Source organism: Sarcophilus harrisii, chromosome 1, assembly GCF_902635505.1.
Source record: "Sarcophilus harrisii chromosome 1, mSarHar1.11, whole genome shotgun sequence".
Lineage (NCBI taxonomy): Eukaryota > Metazoa > Chordata > Mammalia > Dasyuromorphia > Dasyuridae > Sarcophilus > Sarcophilus harrisii.
In genome coordinates this window covers 638340327-638361210 of record NC_045426.1, presented here as the reverse complement: position 1 = coordinate 638361210, position 20884 = coordinate 638340327, and the positions used below count along the sequence as shown (strand labels likewise).

At 39.3% G+C, this 20884-nt stretch overlaps 1 protein-coding gene across 1 annotated transcript; it reads left to right on the top strand.

The window, feature by feature from the left end:
- The first annotated feature begins 2253 nt into the window (after nucleotides 1–2253).
- Nucleotides 2254–20297, top strand: JRK (Jrk helix-turn-helix protein). Its single transcript, XM_031947293.1, has 2 exons — nucleotides 2254–2524; nucleotides 7848–20297. Exon 2 carries the CDS (start codon nucleotides 8466–8468, stop codon nucleotides 10176–10178), a length of 1713 nt encoding a protein of 570 aa, XP_031803153.1. The 5' UTR covers nucleotides 2254–2524; nucleotides 7848–8465; the 3' UTR covers nucleotides 10179–20297.
- Nucleotides 20298–20884: the final 587 nt, after the last annotated feature.

The window sequence follows — 20884 nt, the reverse complement described above, 5'->3', positions numbered from 1 at the left end:
CAATCATGAGTTTCATCCCATCTAATCTTGGTTCTATTTAATGAAATTAAAATTGCCTTCTTGTGTAAAGATCTATAATAATAATGATAATAATGAGCATTTATGTAGTATCTACTATGTCCCAGGTATTAAGTGCTTTACAAATATTATCTCATTTGATCCTTACAACAATCCTGGGAATTAGATATTGCAATTATTATTTTACAGTTGAGGAAACAGAGGCAAATGGCAGTTAAGTGACTTTCTTAGGGTCACACAACTAGTAAATGTCTAAGGCTGGATTTGAATTCATGTCTTCCTGATTCTAAACCCAGAACTCTGTCCATTATGCCACCTAGTTGTCTCTATGGTTCTCTTTCTTTGTTAGTTATACCTTTTGCATTTATATATAGATAACTTGATACCATAACTTTTTTTATTGCTTTCTTGGATTTTGTCTCTTTTGAACTTTTGGGTATTTAAACTTCTACTTTTCTGCTTTTAATTGAAGCCCTTCATCGATGGTTTTTAGCTTGGTGGTATACATACATAGGTTTTGTTTTTAGTTTTTACTCATCTCCTATCCTTTTCAGTTTAAAGATCTTTCGAATCTTTCGAATTCGAAAAAAAATATTCTTACTAGTTCATGTTAGGTGCATCTCAGCCTTGACTAGGAGACTATCGTTCCCAATCTCATTCATTTACCAAAATGATTATAATGAGGGCCAAGTCTGTGAGCAAGAGGTAAAAAAATCACTCTGGAGATGAGTTTGGGATTCGGATTGTAATCTGGGTTAGGGACAAAGTTTAACTTTATTCCAAAATCAGTTTTTGAACAAGTTTTAGGTCTTAACCTTTGACAGGTATTATTGTAACCAAAATTAAGGTGAATGGCCTCAATTTTTCCCCCAATGTATGAGTAGCCATTTCATAAGAGTGGGAGAGGTTAGGAGGTTTGAAGAGAGGTTTGTTAATTAGACAATCAATTAGGGAGGCGTATAGGAATTGCCTTGCTTCAGTGAGTGCCCAATTGAAATGAAACAACTTGCATTTATAATAGACTCAGTCATCTCACTTATTATCATCTTCAAGATGTGTCCAACAACAAAGCTTGGGAGAAGGCCCTTCTTTATTGGGGAGCTGGATGGCACAGAAAGGATGAAAATCCTTATTGTTTCAACTATCTTTCTCTTTTTCCTTTTCCTCTTCCTTTCATCCCCCTTCATTCTCCTCTCCTATTCCATTTCCCCTTCTCTTTTTCCCCTCTCTCTTTTCCTTCCTCTCCTTCTTTCTTCTCCTTTTGCTTCCTTCCTCAAGACTGAACTTGTCTTTCTGAGTTCCCATATTTTCCAGAAATATTAAAGCCAGAGTATGTGAGAGACCTTAAACTTAAATTGAAGGACGAAGCTCACCACACCCTCCAGTTCCCCAGCTGACATAATTCGTGGCTAACATCCCAACTGGGTTTCCTGGGTATCCTTGGGCGTCAATCACTGGGGATTACTGTTTAGGCAGCTGGGATCCTTGTAGATAAACGGACCCTCCCATCTTCACAGCCTAGCAGTTCCAGAGGGGAAAGAATATTGCTTTAGTCAACTTAATTATTCATGAGTTCTCCTCCCCTTTAGGAGGAGATTTCTGTTTCCTCCTCCTTTCTTTGTTGTAATCTCATAAATATGCAAGTTTTTGTTTAGGTTGGGAACTCTGCCGTGGTTTAGACTCCCACATGCATGTTTATTTCTCTTGTAATAAAATAAATATCATTGTAATAAATTGCAATGCAATGTCTCATAGACTTGTGGTATTTTTTAATTAATTTAAATTAATTAAAATTTATTTATTTTTTAATTAATTTAAATTAATTAAAATTTATTTAAATTTAAATTAATTTAAAAATTAATTTAATTAATTTGTCTTCTTCTCCTTCGCATTCCCCCAGTTTCTCTTCTCCTATCTCTTTCCCCTTTTCCCTTTTTCCCTCCTCCACTTTTTCTCTCCTCCCTCTTTCCCCTCCTTCTGTCCCCACTCCCTCCTCTTTTCCCTCTCTTCTTCCTCCTCCTTTCCCTCCTCTTTCCTAATTTTTCCTCTTTGCCTTTTTTTCTTTCTCTTCTCCCTTTTCCTTCATCTTTCTCCCTTTCCCTTTGCCACCCTTCTCCTTTCTCCCTCCTCCCCAAGGCCGCGGAGAGCACCGAGATGCCCAGTCCTCCTGACTTCCTAGAGCGTTCCCGGAAGTAGCCCGGAGGGGGGCCCGGCTGCAGCAACTCCGCTAGGGAGGAGGGGCGGGGTCGAGCGGGTGTGGGGTCCACTTCCGGCCGGGGGCGCGGCTCAGGCTCGGGGCCTGAGGATACGGGGTCGGTGTGTGCGGGCCCGCGGGGTGCCCCGTCCCTGCCCCCCAGCACGTCCGGTTCCGCGCGTCGGAGCCCCCCCCCCCCCCCTCGGGCCAGCGCGTCCCGGGGCTTCTGCGCTCGGGCCTGTGTCCCAGGGGCCGCCGGGGCCGGGGCCGCCCGAGGAGCCTGCCCGGAGCCTCGCTAGTGAGCGGCCGGCGGTGAGTCGGACCGGGACTCGGGGCCCCTGCGCGGAGCCGGGACTGGGGGGGATGGAGATCAGGGAAGTGAGGTGGGGAGGGGTTGCCCTGCAGGGCCCGTCTACAGCCTTTCCCCTAACTAAGAACCTGTTCTCCGGGAGCCCACCCCGCCCACCCGAGGAAGCAGAACTCCCGTAAATGCAGATCTCATCATCGCCCCCTTTTCCGACTCCCCCCCCCCCAAAAAAAAAAAAAAAAAAAGAGCGGGCCGTCTCTGCTTCCCCTTCCGTCCCCGCTGCTCGCCCCAAACGTCCGATTCCCGGAGAAGAGCCGGGAGGCGGCGCTCCCAGAGCCGGCTCTCCCGCCGCGACTCCGAGCGGGGGGCCTCAGCCTCTCAAGTTCGGGGCTCCAGCCCTTGTGTGTCAGACGCCGATGGCTTTGGGGCCCGTCTCCGAATGAGGGTGTCACGTGCCCAGAACTAGACACCGGGGAGCCCGGAACAAACTGCGGTGCTTGAGCTTGTTAGAGAAGCAAGTTGGGGACCTGCTCTGGGCCGCTGTTTCACACACCGTTTCCTCCTCCTCCACCACCTGGCGGGATAACGGTCTCTTAGGCCAGGTGTCGGTGTTAATGAGGCTTCCAAAGAAAAGCCTAGATTCTGCCTTAATTATCGGGATGGGCTCCTCCACCGGGCGGAAATACAATAGAATACTGACTTTTTTTTTTTTTTTTTTTCTGACGGAAGTATCTATAGCAGTTAAATTTGAACTTTCTTTCTAGAGTCAATTCAAAGAGAAATGTGGTTAGAAAACCGCAAATTAGCATTATCTACGTTGTAGTCTTACGCATTTTGTTCAACATTTCCCCATGGCGTGTTTGATCCACAATCCAGGAGCCCTGAGTTTTACACCTCTGCCTTAAAGGACTTTTGCTTAATATCAGCTGCTTCCCCCAAGGCACAATATTTCTTTGATCTACATTAAAGTAAGATTTTTCTTTTTCCTACGCTACCTCCCTCAACCAAATAAAATAAAAACTTGTCGGCTGTTTTTGGGACATTTGGTGCTTTTGAAGAATATCTTTGCTATGGAAATGATTTTTCTCAATCCTGGTGTCTTATAGTTCACTTAATGTGCCATTCATACTTGTGTCAGTCTTAGCCAGAGCCAGAACCCCAAATCTGGAGATAAAAAGAATCTCTGAACATTTAGAAGAAAAGCCATTATAAAACCTAGAGACTTGGCTCTGTAGGAGAGATTTCTTATCATCATCTGCCAAACTGGGTAGTGACACTCAAAATCACATGCAAGGTAGAGCCAGAGGTCTTTGTATTACTTAATTCAATGCCCTCATTTTGCAGTTGCAGAGGCTGAGACCCAAAAACTTGCCCAGAGTCATATAGTTAATTGATGGTATATCTAGAATTAAAGTTCCCTTCTGATTTTCACAGATTGAATAGTGCTGTTCTTCCGATGAGGCATTTGAGATGCTGTGTCACAGCAGGAAGTGCATTGGGCATGGAGTCGGGTCTGCACTCAGACCTGGTTCTTCTTTCCTGTGTGATGTTGGACAGAATCTCTCAAAGTCTTAGTTTTCTTATTTGCAAAGCGGTCATAATAATTCTATTTGCTTTCTGTCGTAAGGGAAATATATTGAAAATTCTGTAACATAAAAATGAGCATTATAGTAGTTTAATGTGCTTCCTACAAACACAGTTGCATCTTGAGTCAAACTGCAGAATTACAAAGTTGAGGGCTGTGGTATCATAGAACAGAACAATAAATTTAACATGCTTACTAAGCATTACTGTGTACGGAGCATTGTGTTCAAGGCAAAAGGTTGAAATTAAAATTTATCCTATTTTCCTTCCAAGAACTTATAATAAAAAATAGGGTATAGCAAGCATCCACAAATAAATATAATAAATGGTAAAATGTGATTGGAATAAGAAAGAATTATAGGCAGAGAAAGTTTGATGAGAGAGACAGACAGAGAGAGACACAGAGACAGAGAGACAGAGACAGAGCCACAGCCACAGAGAGACACATCAGGGTAAATCGCATGGAAGAAGGCCTTGGAAGAAGAAAAGGATTTTTGTAGGTAGACATGAAGGAGGGTGTGATAATTCAGTTTTTTTTTTTTTCCTATTGCATCACAGCTTAATTAATTAGGTTGTGGAATCATGAAGTCTCAAAGGTCATCCATTTCCACTTGAATGTGTGCAGAAATCCATTTTATAACATGTTTTCTAGGTAGTCATCTAGCCTCTGCTTGAAGACATCTTGTGATGATGAATTCTTGTGGATTGTTGGATGGCCTGCCTGAAAACATGGAGGCATGAGAGGGCATGATGAGTTTGGGGCATATTGAATAGTACATTTTAGGTATGACCTAGTACATGTGAGGGAAGAGTATGAAATAAACTTGGGATGATGGAACAGAATTTTGGGTTAGGAAGTGCCTTAGAGGCCATCTAGTGCAGCCTTTGCCTAAAGGAGGAATCCCTTCAGAGGTATCCCTAGCAAATAATTGGTTGTCATGCAGCCTCTTCTTGAATTCAAGAGTTAGAACCCACCTTTAAATTTCTCCAATTATTAGATATTTCCTTCAGTTTAGCCTAAATCTACCTTTGTAACTTTTCCTCCTTTGGTCCCACTACTGGCTCCTGAGTTCAAGCAGGGAAAGTCCAATCTACATTCCTTATGACCTCTCTTTTGATATTTGAAGATGTGTCTCTGTCTCTATTAAGTTATCTTTTCTCCAGGGTAAATACCTTTATGTGGCCTTAGAGCCCCTTGATGTTCCCCATTTTACAGATAAGGAAACTGAGGACCAAAGTGTTTAAGTGACTTGTCCAGGCAATTGCGATTATGTTTGTAATTGGTAGATTTAGGGTTTGAACTGAATATGCTTCCTTATCTCCTTCTAAAACAGTGTTCCTAGACAGAACACAATAAATGTTCTCTGACCTCTCAATGTGTTCTCTGACCTAAAGCAAGATTCACACAGCTGGATATTCATGTCTATAATTTTTGAAAAGGGGACCTCCTTTCTTTATAGCCTAAGATTACATTAGCTATTTTTGGCTATCATATATCATATTGTTCACTTATATTGAATTTATAATCCACTAAAATCCTTGAATCATTTTCAGATAAATTGTTTAGTCAAACCTTTTTCTTTTATATTTGAGATGTTGACTTTTTGAACCCCAGAATAAGCGTTTATATTTATCTGTGTCAAGATTCCTCCCCTGGAGATGGGAATCAGGTAGTTTGGAGGGTCCTGAGCACTAGGCTCAGTTGTTTCTTTTCCATCCTATTTGAGCAGAGGAGTGACATAGTTCTGTATTTTGAAAATATTTGGTCATCTTTATAAAAGATTACTTAGAGAGGAAAGAGTCTGAATGTTATCATAATCGTTTAGGTGAAAACTGATAAAGGCTAAACAGGACAGACAATCGCCATTCAAAATGATAACTGGATCATTAAACAATTCTTGTCAATAAACATTAAATTCCAAACATTCAGTAAACATTTATCAAGTGCTTACTCTGTACCAAGCTCTGTGCTAAGTGGTAGGGATACAAAAAGAGGTGAAAGACAGTTCCTGCCCTCAAGGAGCTTATGTACTGTGCTTAGCAAGTTACTGTGTTAAGTTGGAGACAAAAATAATTGCAACTCCTGTAACCAAGGAATTTGCGTTCTACTAATGAGATATTATACACATTCAAAGTATTATAGAGAAATCAGTCATAAAACATAGGGTGTTAGGTCATTTCTGAATGCAGGAATAAGGAAAGAAATTCTAGAAGTAACCACCTCTGAATTGGGTTTTGAATAAAAAGGAGGATTTCAATAGACAGAATTGTGAGGAAGTTTTCTTCCTACTGTCACATTCCTCTATCATTAGCTGTCTACTTCCCTCAGATAATTTATTCCTTCCCTTTCACATGAGAATAGTACCTGCCCTTCTTTCCTCCCAGGGTTGTAATGAAAACGAAATATAATTGTAAATGTACTTAGTCACTATAAACGTGCTATATTCTTATTAGGAGTTATCCCATAGGCTGGTTAAATTGAGAATCCTCAGTGTGTGAAGCTGCTGCAGGGAGTGAGATGACTTTATGCTGTCAAATCCTTAGCTTCAGAACAGTTTGAAGAGGAAGGGTGGCTGAACTGTTTAGGATTGGCTTCTTAGGCCTTCATCAAGACCTTAAAGTGGGTATGATTTGTTCCTTAATGCTCCTTTAAAGTTGGCTTCATTCTTCATTGATACAATGAAGATGGTTTGTGTTTTTGAGGGAACACTAGGGTAAATGGGGAGCCCTGTAGATTCTTTGTCTGCCAGGACTGTTTCCGGAAGAGGAAGGCTCAGTGATGGAGCCCCTAGAATGGACCTGTGTCCCTAGGAAGGACTCTGAACAATTAGTAAATTGCATAAAATCCCTTTTCTACAAGGCCAAGTTGGACATGGGAAAGATTAGCATTAAAAACTAAACAACAGTTCAAAAAGGTGAGAACTTTGTGCTTAGATGAAAGCATAATAGTCCAGACCTCCTTTTCCCATTTACTTTATACTCTCACAGGTTTACCATGGAGGGGTTAATACCCAAATAAACATTTAGAACCTCTTGCCATTTAGAATTTGATTCACTGGGGAGGCAGCCTGGTGTGTGTATGGGGGGGAAAAAAACACAAAACACTGGACTCTGGGGAGTCAGGAATCCTGAGTTCTTGTCCTAGCTATGCCAATTACTGGGGGATCTTAGCAACCTCAACTGGGCCTCAGTTTCCTTCTCTGCAAAATATGAGCTGCATGAATGTCCAATTTCTATAGAGCTTGCTATAGACAACCTAGTTTTCTTTACCACGATATTCCTTAATTTGTCACATTTCTTGTAGACTGTATTAGTTCTCCATTAGAGCTGCAATCCTTTGTCTTTTAACCTGTTATTTTCAGGTAATCCATTCTAGTTTATAAAAATAGAGGGTGGATATGTATTTAAATAATAATGGTAATAGTTGATATTTCTAAATAATCACAGTTTTCTATTTCAATTTTCAAAGAATTTTACAAACTACCTCATTTGATCCTTGCAGTAGTCTGTTCAGTTGCTTTTGCAACAAATGTTATTATCTTTACAGATGAGGAAACTGAGGCTTAAGGAAAGTATGAATTGTCCTAGGTCTTATATGACCTCCATTTTATTTCCATGGCTAGCGAATGGCAAGCTCAGGATTAGAACCCAGGTCTACTGATTCTAATTCCAGTGCTCAAATATTCTGGACAAACTTTCCATAACATTATTTTTTTCTTTTTTTTCCCCCCCTCTGCTTTCTAGTTCATAACGTTCTGTGCTTGTAAAACAGCATTGTGGATACTGGAGAAAGCCACCCACAACTTAGACAGTAAAACCTTGATTAACCGGAACTCAGCTAACCGGTATTTTTGTGAGGGTGGAAGGAAGCTACAGGCGGAAGGCAGGGAGAGCTGCCCCCCCCCACCACCAAGAAGCCTTGAAGTTCAAAGCAAAGTTCTGTGATTGGTTCCTTCATCGCCCTGAGAAGATCTGCCTCCCCAAGTCAGAGAAGCTCTGAATGTGGTCTGGGAACTGAACAAGTTGCTAAAAAAGTGGATTTCTGTGAGCACCAGAGTGAAGAAGACGGGGAAGGCTGAGGCAAACGGGTTGGGGGCAGTGGGAGGAGAAGGAAGGAAGACGTGGTGGGGAATGAGAATGAGGAGAGGGCAAGAAGGGAAGACCAAATATTGATGAAGTAGCAAGGTGGCCAGGAACCTTGGGAGAAAGCTGTGAGAGGAAAATTAAAAGGAAACCTCAAGCAAATTGAAAGGGAAAGGGGAATAGTGAGGTGAAAGCAGAAAAGCCAGTAGTACTCTGAAAAAGTATAGCATACATCTGTATTCCTCTTTAAGTCACAGTGCACATAAGCCATCCAATCCCATGGCTTCCAAACAGCCCGTAGTGAAGAACAAAGGAGAGAAGCGTAAGAGAGTTGTGCTGACCTTAAAGGAGAAAATTGATATCTGTACCCGTCTTGAGAAAGGTGAAAACAGGAAAGCTTTGATGCAAGAGTACAATGTTGGCATGTCTACCTTATATGACATCAAGGCCCACAAGGGACAGCTACTTCGGTTTTTTGCTAATTCGGATTCCAACAAAGCCCTCGAACACCGGCGCACTTTGCACACCCCTAAGCTAGAGCATCTCGATCGGGTTTTGTATGAGTGGTTCTTGGTGAAGCGGTCAGAGGGAGTCCCTGTTTCTGGCCCGATGCTCATTGAGAAGGCTAAAGACTTTTATGAGCAGATGCAGTTGACTGAGCCATGTGTTTTTTCTGGAGGATGGCTTTGGAGATTTAAGGCCCGGCACGGCATCAAAAAGCTAGATGTTTCCAACGAAAGACAGTCAGCAGACCACCAGGCTGCAGAGCAGTTTTGTGGGTTTTTCCGAAGTTTAATTGCAGAGCATGGTTTGTCCCCTGAGCAGTTTTACAATGCTGATGAAACTGGTCTGTTCTGGCGTTGCCTGCCAAATTCAACTCCCGAAGGGGCCAGTGCCTCAGGTTTGAAACAGACTAAGGACAGATTGACGGTCCTCATGTGTGCTAATGCTGCAGGCTCCCACAAAATCAAACCTTTGGTGATTGGAAAGTGTAATGGCCCCAGGACTTTTAAAGGAATTCAGCATTTACCTGTTGCTTACAAGGCACAGGGTAATGCATGGATGGACAAAGAAATTTTTTCTGATTGGTTTCATCATATTTTTGTACCTTCAGTCAAAGATCATTTTAGAAATATAGGCTTACCTGATGACAGTAAAGCCATTCTTCTGCTAGACAATTCTCGAGCCCATCCTCAGGAAGCAGAGCTAGTTTCTGATAACATTTTTACCATCTTCCTGCCAGCTAGTGTTACCTCATTGATTCAGCCTATGGACCAGGGCATTAGAAGAGATTTTATGAGAAATTTCATCAATCCTCCAGTTACTGTACAAGATTTTCAAACTCGTTACAATATAAGTGATGCCATTTTTAATGTTGCTTGTGCCTGGAATTCTGTTTCTAGTGAAATACTAAGACGGGCATGGAGAAAATTATGGCCTAGTGTTATGTTTGCAGAAGTATCTTCTGATGAAGAAGAATTTGACCGATTTAGAGTAAGACCTCCAAATAACACTCTGGTGCAAATTCTTGAAATGGTGAAGGATGGTCCTTCACCCCCAGTCAACAGACTGAATAAAAGTGAGGGAGTTGAGTGGGCTGATGCCGACCAAGAAGGTGAAGTGTCACAGGGTGTTAGTGACACAGAAATAATAGAAACTGTTTGGAATCCTGACAGTGGAACTGATTCTGAAAAAGACAGTGATGGAGAATATTTTAGGGAAGGGGAGAAAACATCTTGGGAAAAAGCTGCTTCATCCTTTGATTCAATTATTAGTTTTGCAGAAAAACAGCCATGTTTTACAAACCAGGAGATTATGCAGTTGCATATGCTGCATGCAATTTTTATGCGACAAAGGCAGATGGCAAACAAACAAATTGAGATCAGAGATATAGTCAAGATAGAAAATCCCAGGGGATATCCTGGAGTTTGCACTGATTCAGCCCAATCTCCTATACCATCTACATCTACAGCATTCTATAGTAATAACTGATAGGCATTTTGGTTTCCCTGAGGCCCTGTGAGATCTTAGCTCATCAGAGTAGGAGACATGTATCCAGCAGGTTATATTTTTACTGAGGCAAAAAAGTGGATTGAAACTTTTAGAGAGATTTTCTGTAGGGGTTGGTTAATCTGGAAATCCATTTAATTAGGACAATTCAAACTCCATGTGCATTCCGGTTAATCGAGGTTTTACTCTGTCACTCTTTACGTAGTTTGAGGAATCCCTAAAGGAAGATTTTCCTTTGTAGCACAGAATTGAGTATAGTGCAAACCTATATTTTAACTTTCAGAAAGCACTCCCCGTGCAGAATCTTTCTAGTAGTAATAGGATCCAGAGACTTAGAGCTTAGTGTAGAGGAGGGGAAGTGTAAATTATTCAGATTACTACAACTCAGTGTCTACAGACCTTTTTCTTGCGGGGATTTAATGAGTCTTAGGGGCTTGTTGTTTCTCCGGGTTTTTAACTGGAGAAGGGTTTGGAATGTCTGATTTTGACAGGTTTATTAGGTAGCATAAATCCTTCAGATGAACTTAAGTGAGATTTTGAATGGGTCTCTGGAGGGCTTGGAGTTATCACATTCCCACTGGAAAAAAATGATAATCTTTCAGTTTTTGATATAATATTTCTAAGAACTCAGAACTAATAATATTCCCAATTTAGTATAATTACATTCTGGTAGTAAGAAGGAAATTGCTATGTGACCTGGGAAAGTCAGTCTCCACCCTCACTCCCAATACCTATTCTTCCTCTCATTAAAATTGGGAATTAGATTAGATGACTTCTAAAGCCCTTCTAGTTTTCCACAATTCTATGGAAATACATTTTTGACAATTTATATCTGAAACAAGGCGCTGGCAGCAAGGTATATAGCCACTCAATGTTAAAATGATTTCCTTCTCAAGGATATCAGAAATGCCATCCTAAATTGGACTGCTCCTCTGTTCAGCCCCATGTGGGGACCACAATGGGCATTTTGATGATATTTGCCTTCTTTTGAGTAACTTGGGTCAAGTTACTTCTCTGGAGTATTTCCTTGCCATTAAAAGAAGGGGTTTGGATGAGGCAGTCATGAAGTGCCCTTCTGTCTTTAACTTTCTGTAATTAATTATGTATGTAGATTATGTACTCCAAAGTCTTCTATATTACATTCCCAGAAATTTCAGTTGATCCCATATCTTTTATTTTTAAAATGTCCTTAAATCAAGACCAAGACTTAACAAGTTTCTTCAGTATCTGTTCTATGTGAATTGCTGAATTTCTATGCCAAGAGATATACAGTGGTTATTTGAACTTGACTTTGTAGCCTTGAACATTCTTATCTCATTGTTAAAAAGTCTGGCTGCTTTTTTCCCTTTTTTATTTAGGTCAATTTTGTCAAAAAAGTTAATTTTTTTCCCCATTTATACCATGGTAATCTTTCCATTCTTTTTTCATTCTTGGGGCTCTAACTTTCATTTAACTTTGGATTAATGTTGCAGCAATGGAATCAGCACATATTTTTCATTCCAGGGTTTCCTATCTCTTCCACCAAGAGGCATTTAAGACCTGGTGGATAGAATTTTGTCCACAGCTTGTTAAATAGCTATTTTTTCATGTTTCTTGTTTTAAATGAAATAACCCTACAAAATATAAATGCATTGTGTATTTCTTGCTTTATATGCATGTGTATAGATTATGCAATATTTCAAATAGCTTTTAAAAATCATTATTGCTACATAAAGTCAAATTGACTTTGTATCCTCATTACTGTTATGTCACTTGCTGTTGAGTCCCATTGTGTCTTTGAGATGTTGTTTGTATATCTGTGTATTTTTGTGCCGTTTCTGTGATCTTTTCACTGTTGATCCTTTTACAAAAGACTTAGATTCACCTCTGCTTAGGGGAATGACATGCAAGATGCTGGAGTGACTTAAAGACACTGCTCTCCTCTTTCCCTTTTATTGCTCGTAACTGAATAAAGGGCAGCTCATTCAAAAGACCATTTTCTGATGCGATTACCCTCTGTTCAAACCTCAAAGTCTTTAAAAAGGAAAAAAAAGTGAGCTTTGTAATTGTTTGTGAAAATTTTGGTAAGCAGAAGGACATAGGATGAGTGCTGCCTTAATTAGATACCGAATTCCTAACTCCAACTGGAGGTGTTCAAACTTGTAGTAAAGTGCTTTGCTATATTTATTGAGCTGAATGGAACGCAAGGCCCACTGTGGTCAGGGATATTGTAGGGGAGATTCATTTATAGATGCCCCTTCTGACTCAGACTCTATGATTCTGTAAGTTCTTGTTTTGGTCTTATATTGTTTCCTATATGTGTCCTGTCTCCAGCTAGATTGTAAGCTCTTGGTGAGCAGGAATTATGTCTTAATTTCAGCACTTTTCACAGTTTTCAAACACTGAGCATATAGTCAATGATCAATAAATACTAGATGGATTGAGGGGATGTATCTTTGAGATACTCTCATCTTAATAGTCCTATTCTATATTCCGAAAGAAAGATGGGGAGACTACATTTTGTAGTAACTTAATGAACATCATTACCTCTATTTTGGTTAAGTTACCCTCATGAGGTACCCTCATGATGAAATACCGGGATATTATGACAACTTGTTTCTCTTTTTCCATTGGTCTGTTATGGTACTCTGGCCCAAAAGGTTAGTCCTTTTTGGCCTGAACTTTTGAGCGCCAGCTTTGCCCTTTTCTTTATACCTTACTTTGACTGGAGGTTCCCAGCAGCTTTTTTCTTTGGCAAATTGATTCTAGTGCATGATATGTGTGCATTCTGTGAGGAGGATTAGGGTAAATTGATAAGCGGATTATAAATACAAAATAGAATAATACTTTTTTTGCCCAATTTAAGAGAGTCTTATGTTTGAATTGGTCTACTCAGTTCAACTCTTGGCCTTGGCTTTTATTTCCTTAGCTCCCTGAAAAGCCAAGTTTCGTTTTGTCTCAGAAAGCTTGCCTAGCTACCCAAAATGCTAGATCTTTATTCTCTGGTTGTTCAATCTAAACCCTCAATGGCCCCAAATTGATAATAACCCTCAATTCCTTTCAAGTCTTCTTTCTGGAGCAAATGCCTACTTTTTTTAGCTTTAATCAAATTTCCCTTCTTTTCCATTCACTGACACTTTTTATGACTAATCCAGTAGCTAGTTGTTGTCCAGGAATATGCCTACATAACTTATTTTTCATCCTTCTCTCCCCCCTCTCCCTGCCAGGAGGAAATGTGATGTGAGGGGGAAAAATACTGAGAACCTGATGACCTGGGTTCCAATCTCAGCTTGTGTCTATTTTTTTGTTTTGTAACTTTTTCAAGTCATTTCTCCATATGTAAAATGGGTTAGAGATAGAGGAAGAAAAGGGGTATTAGAAGATTATTAGGGACTTTTCCTGATGGTTCCTCATACCATTTCTCCCGATTTTCTTTAGCCTTAGATAATGAATTCTGGAAATTCCAGTGGAGGTCTTTACTTATTATTGAAGTGTGCTTTTTCCTTCACCTTTTATCCTTTTTATGCTTTCTTCAGTTATCAGACTCTCAAACAGTCAACTTCCAAGTACATTAAAAGGATAAGATGAATTTTGAAAGGTGATTACCAGGTTAATGACCCTCCTTTCCATTGTGAAGATGGATTGAGTGATGGGTTATGGATCACTTGTAGAGTCTTCATGTTGCTCAAAAAATGACCCAATCAAAACTTTACTGATCAAATATATTTGGGTTAATATATTCATCATTTTGTATGAATTTATTTACTCAGTGTTTTGCCCCTAATCTTTATTTAAAGGCAGTAACTGGCAATGAAAATCTGGATTAGGGTTGTGAGAGAAATGATGTCATGAGGAGGTCCACAGACCCATGTGGAATGAATGTAGGGTGATAGGTGATCCCTGCCAGGTCAAAAGGAGACTCTAGAAACCTGGTGGATTTATTGTAAGATAGTTTCTGGAAGTTGGGTTAAAGTTAGAAAGGATAATTTCCAAACCTTTCATTTTATAGTTTGTGAGTAGACAAAAATCTTGCCTTTATATAATTCACTGTTGTTTCTACTGCTCCAATGAATAATGCCTACTAGTTTTATCTGAGTTTTGGAATGGTATGGAAAACAAATGCTGTGGGGAAGGGGCCATTTAAACTTAGAGCCAATAGGAGGTTAGTAGATATTAATATATCAAAAGTATAAATTAGGGCTATGATATTGGCTTGGTAGTATAGGGGAAACCTGGGATCTGGTCTTAGCTTTGACCGTAAACAATCAAATCATTCCCTTGCATTTCTAAATTTTTTCCTCTGAAAGGTGAGAACTAGAAGAGGCTTTGGAGATCCTATTATCTGAAGCATTTTTTATAGTTGAGCAAATTTTTATAGGTATAGAGAGAAGACTTGCCTAAAGGCATACTGTTTAATGAGTTGATCTCAAGACTTCTAATTAATTCTCAAGTCTAGGTTCTTTTTCAATAATATAAGGCTCTCCAGGTTCCTTCCAGTCTGATGTATGATTCTATAATAAAGTAGATAATTGGGAAAAAAACAGAAATTAACAAAATCTTTTGAGAGAAGGCACTTCATGTGGAAATGAATGATCTTTAATAGCAACTTCAAAGCAAAACATCCTAGTTTTCCCTAGGAAAGATTTATGTTTCTGTTATCATGAATTGGTACCAAAAACATTTCTCTTACCTTTATCTAGTGAAATAGTTTCCCTAAGTTTTCTCCCTCTATGGGAGCTCACTATTTGAGAATTTCTGAGACTTCATGACTAATTACATACATTTTATTGAGTTTATAGGTTTTGATCAGATCCTAGGATTTCCAGACTAAAGAATTATAATTGATCCTTTTAATCTGTATTTAAAGAGCAGCCTTTTCCTTGATTTCTTTAATTCATTTAAGTTACCTTATTTGGATATTCAGCTCCATTTTAGGAGTCAGCCTGTGAATACTTGCAAGATGGCTTGGTTTCTGGGCCTTTACAAGAGAAAAAGAAAATATGATAGCCACTTTCATAGCTCTAACATGATTATAAGCATAGTTGAATGAAATAAGCATCATATTTGGAGTTAGGAGGCTTGGGTTCTAATGCTATCTTTGTTAGTGACTCGGTCACACCAGTTCATATTTCTGAATGAGGGTTTTTTTTTTTTTTTTGTTAAGTGAGGGGGCATGAAAATCTCTTAGGAGCCCTTCCAGTTTTAACATTCTATAATGAAATCATACTTAGAAACTCAGTTGCCCACTCATCATAGCATTTGGTGTTTCACTGAGCTTGCACATTAAAGAGCTTATTCTGCCTTCCAGATGATTTATAAAATGATTGAGGACTCTACCACTTAAACTTGGGAGTCTCTGTCTCCCTCCCCTCCCTCTCCCTCCACTCCCTTCTCTGTGTATATATATATTTCCTCCCAGAGAAATGGCCATTGAACTCTTCCTGACATTTAAAGTATAAAAGGCACCTGTGATTTAATGGGAAACAACACTGGATTTTGAGTGTTAAAAGACTTTGGCTTGAGATCTGACTGTCACTAGCTATGTGACTTTGGATAAACCATTTGTTTTTATTTGAACCTTAGTTTCCTCATTTATAAATTGGGAATAATAATGCACTAATCTCAGGACTGACTGTATGGATCAAATGCAATAATATGTGCAAAGGACTATATAAGTGCTATCTTATAAGCCAACTCCTATCCATGATAGAGCGTCCTTCCTTGCCTTCCCTTTTATGGTAACTCAATTTTTTTTAGTCTTTGGTGTGGAACAGTTCAAGTCATTTTGAAATATTTCACTGTTTTTACTATATCAGTTTGTTTACTTGCTCAGAAAAATCTGAAATTAATAAGACCAGATTTATCCTAGCAGAAAATGGATGGTCTTTCTTCCAGTAGGTTGGCCTTTTTTCACTATGGTGACCCAGCTCTTTATTATAAGCTTATTATAAGAAAAAAGTTTCACTAGTTTGTTGCTGAAGGGAATTCTTTTTAGGACCCTGTTTTAGATAGAACCTACACTTGCATTTCTCTAGCCCATCCAGTTCTCTGGCCTATAACCTCATGGTTTCCCTGTGGGTCACCATATTATAGAACCAAGTCCTTTGTGGACACCATTTCTAATATTGTATTCTCTTGACTCATGCATTCCAGTATAGCAGAACTCCTAGTTTTCCTTCCTCCCTTCCTCTTCCCCCACCCCTCTCCATTCCCCCTTCCATTTTATCCTTTGATTCATATCAAAGTTGATTTTGGACCCAAAGGCAGATCTTACCATATGTTCTTTCTAAATTTTGTCTTGTTAGGTTTGGTTCCTTTAAAACATCTAGGTGAAAGCCTTTTGAGCTTCAGAACATCTGCACACAGATTTTGCATACTGCTAATCAGTTTCTACAGAGAGGTGAGCAGGAAGTACTTGGATTCGATAGCAGAGAATTCATGCTAGGGTTGCTTATTTCATCCCCAACTTAAAAACTTGTGCTGTAATCATAAAGTCATTTCATGGATTCATTACTGACTTTATTATTCAAATGTATTTTACCAACCTCTTAATATTTTTTGGAGAAACTTGCAGAATGTTTGTTAAATACCATTTGGATTATTTAATTTCTAGTCTTCATGTAACTTATCACAGTTTCCTCTTCTCCTTGTCTAGATTATTTTTTTTTGAAAAATATATTTTTCATAGATAATAAAATCTCTCTGAACAGGAAGCTCATCACTAGAAGGGGAACAAGCATTTATTAAGAATCTACTATATGTCAGTCACTGTGCTAAGTGCTTTACAAGCATCTCCTTTGATAAAAGACTGGCTACTTGGTGATGCTTTAAAAAATTATTTTTTAAACCATATCAACTGAAATAGGATTTCTACTTGCTGTGATGCACATATTCTCTACAAGAGTGAAGTTACTGATTCTTGAAGCCAGTAGGAAAACCTCAAGTGGCAGGGCTTTTAATGATTATTCCAGCTCCCGCCTGAGCATGAATCTCTCTTGTTGCTCTGCCTGACAGGAAAGGAGCACACTACTTACTAAAGGAGTCAACCTATCTCTCTGTAGCTTAGCTCTGATTATTGAAACTTGCTTATGTTGAGTCCAAATCTGCTTCTTTTTAGCCTTCCATTGGTCCTAGTTCTATCTTCTGGGGTTATGTAGAACCAACCTGCTGCTGCTTGTCTTTGATATCTTTTATTCTAAAAGTAATCTAAAAAAGGCATAATACAACAGGACTGTCATCCTTCTACCTCTGGACCCTGATGAGCCCAATCAATGTAGCTTCAAATCAAATAAGTTCTTTTGGTGCTGACTCTTATTAACTCAGGGGCAGTTAGATGCTGCAGTGGATAGTGTGCCAGGCATGGAGTCAGAAAAATTCATCTTCCTGAGCTCATATCAAGCCTCATCACTAGCTGTGTGACCCTGGACAAGTCACTTTACCCTGCCTCAGTTTCCTCATCTGTAAATTAACTGGAGAAAGAAGTGATAAACCACTCCAGTACCTTTGCCAAGAAAATCCTGAGCGCGGAGTCATAAAAGGTCAATCTGACTGAAGAAGGATCGAAGAACCACCCATTGGTCCAGTACGTTCTTAACTAAGCTTCCTTTCTTCCCCATCCTGGTTGGTTTTCGTATGAAACTGTCCCATACCTCCTGCATCTCATAATTGTGCAGCTGACTTTTTGAACCCAAGAGCAACCTAACTTTACTATTAGGACTACAGTTTCTTATTAGATTTAGCCCAGCCAATAACAGTCTTATTGTATGATCTGAGATGCTTTTGATTCTTGATTCTGTCATTTAGATCAGTGGTGCCAAACTCAGAAAGAAAGAGAGGCTACTAAAATGTGCATAAGGATTTTCTTGCAGGCCATGTATTGGCCTTAGGAAACCACGTAGTAACACCTGTCTTCCATTATATTTTCATTTATTCTGTTTTTCACAATTACATTTTATCTGGTTTGGGCTGGGCTGTTGGAATACTTAGAATCCATTATGTCAGCTGTTCTTTCCAGCTTTTAAGGGATCTATGATGATAGATTGAAAACTAGAAGGGACTTGAAAACCAGCCACATATAACCTCAACTTACAGATGGAGGAAGCTAAGGCTAAGACATTTCCATGACCGTACAAACTACAAGTGCCCTTCATTTGGGCTTCCTGCCTTTTTTTCTCTTACTTGACAAAAATGTGTAGGTTTTATCCCTTTTTGTTGTTGTTGTTGTTGTTGTTGAAACTGAGATCAGAGAAGTCAAGTGACTCACATTCAAGAACTCACTAAGTGGAAGGGCCTGGGGCTGAAATCCTGGGCTTCTGATTCCAGCTTCTCTTCCCCAGCCTGTGACTGGATGAGGACTAGGGGAATCTGGTTGAGCAGAGGGTGCCTGCTACAAGTCCTTAAACTCAGAGAGCCAATAATTTTTGTATATTTTCCCATTTCCCTGTCTGCCCTTCCTCAGATTGGCCCCTGCTCTATCTTCATTAAAACTTTTTTTTAAATAGGACTCTGAATTTTCCTCTTTTTCATTGCAAGTATTCTACACTTTCAGTATCCCCTTTCACTTCCATCTGTTGAAATCCCTGGTTTCCTTCAAGGCCCAACTCGGATGCTACCTCCTTCATAGGCCTTCCCTGATATCTACTCTTAAGGAAAGATTACACTCCTGGAAGTTTTCATTTTAGTGTGTTTGCATCTCTTCTTTATGCTTGCTCACTTTGCTTCTTTCCTAATATATATTTTCCTTTCCTTATGGGATTATGAGCACCTTAGTCAGGATTGGTCTCGTGTCAATCTTTGACATAACTGTGTGTTCTCAGATAGCAAATACAATCACATGAACATGATAAGCACTTAAATGTTTACTTGAATTGAAGTAAATGGTGTTGGAAAAGTAAAGGCCTAAAAAATGGTCTCAATTGATCTTTCCAGCATTTTATTCTTTCTTGTTCCTCTATGTGGACACTGTCTCATCCAGACTGTTTTATTACTATTCCTTGCTGTATGTATGCCCATTTCATCTGCCATACATTTATTTGTACAGACTCCTCTTATCCTCTCTTTCCATCCTTCAAAGCCTTGTTTAGATCTTACTTCCTAAGAGATGTTTTCCTGAATCACTTTACAATAATTTGTCCTTTAGAACAATTATTGTCCATGACACATACCTGACATTTCTGCCTTACTTATGTCGTGAATTAACCTTTTTTTTTTCTCAATTAGATTGTAAGCTCTTTGAGGTTATGGATTGTGCTTATTGTATCCTCCACAGTGCCTGTCTCAGGGTCTTATGCATAGTGCCGGCTAATATGTAGTTGATTAATTTATGCAACTTTTTCCTTGAGAGGCAGTTTGGGTTGGCAAAAAACACTGGTCTTGTGTTCAGAAGACCTAAGTTCAGGTCTCACCAATACTTCTGTGTGTAAGTCTTTTTATTTTGCTTCAATTTTGTCATTTATAAAGTGAGAAAAAATATTTTATTATGTTTTAGAGGGTTGTCACAAAATAAATGCATTTAAAATTTTAAAGTACTATAGAAGTGAGGTTAAGTATCATTTCTTACTTGAAAGAATGAGTTCTCCATTCTATTCTGGGAAGCCAGTCACTCCCCCCAAACTACCATTTCTTGAGTGCTCTTAAATCTATTTCTGTCATCTTCCTTTCCCTCCCCACTGGCCCCTTTAGATTGCAGAAATCATTATGACTTAATCTAGCCCAAATTCCTCCTTTCAGCATTACTCTCAAATATATAATATTTTCATTTGCTCTCTACCAGTAGACGTAGACCTTCAGTAGTCTTTCCTTCCTCAGAAGCTGTTCTCTGAGTGTACAGTTAATGGCTTTTTTCTGGCCAAATTTGGCTGTTTTTTTTTTTTTTTTTTTTAATTCTCTACCCCTTCCAGTACTGAAGGCGTGATCTTGTTTTTGGGCAAAGGCCAATGGAATGCTTACAGAGCAGAGTGAGATCAATGAGATCAGTAAATGAGAAAGCTCTAAACAATCAAGTTAGTGTGAGTTGAACATAAGAGTGAGGTAAAATAAAAGTAATCATCACTGTATCAACCTATTCAATCCAGTAACTCCTTATTGAGTACCTTCTATATGTAGGCACTATAGAAGTGAGGTTTTAATAAGTATCATTTCTTACTTGAAAGAATTTTTGGTATAGCATTGTTTTGATTTTGGAAGCAGTTGGTATGAATAGATTCTAGTATTTATGTATGTTTTTGGTAAAGCAGTAAACAACTTACCTTTTACAGTATTGTTCTAGAGTGGTTACAGTTACTCCCATCACTGTCAAGGAGACAACCCAACTGAGCTGTGAATAGTAAGGTACTAGCTGCCTTCAGTAACATGGACAAGGGCACTAGTCTCCCCTATTCTAAGGTTAGCTATAGATAACAAAATCAGGGAGAGTTTGGACCTCTGGACCGATTCCCTTAAACTGTACGCTGAAGACAGGAGAAATAGAAAACAAATCAGAGGAGACTTCTTTTGGGCAAGGCATTGTGACTGTACCTGGGTGATTTTCCCTATGTGTCTACGCACCCCTATCTTGTGTATGTATGCCCCTGAGTAAAATTTCATTCATTGGGCTATACGCATTAGCTGCCTAGTCTTAGATTTAGTGTATGTGTCAACACTGAGTCGTAAAGGCCTTGGCAGTATCTTTTGGGTCCTTCCCTATTTGTTTGGAAGTGCCTATGTCACAG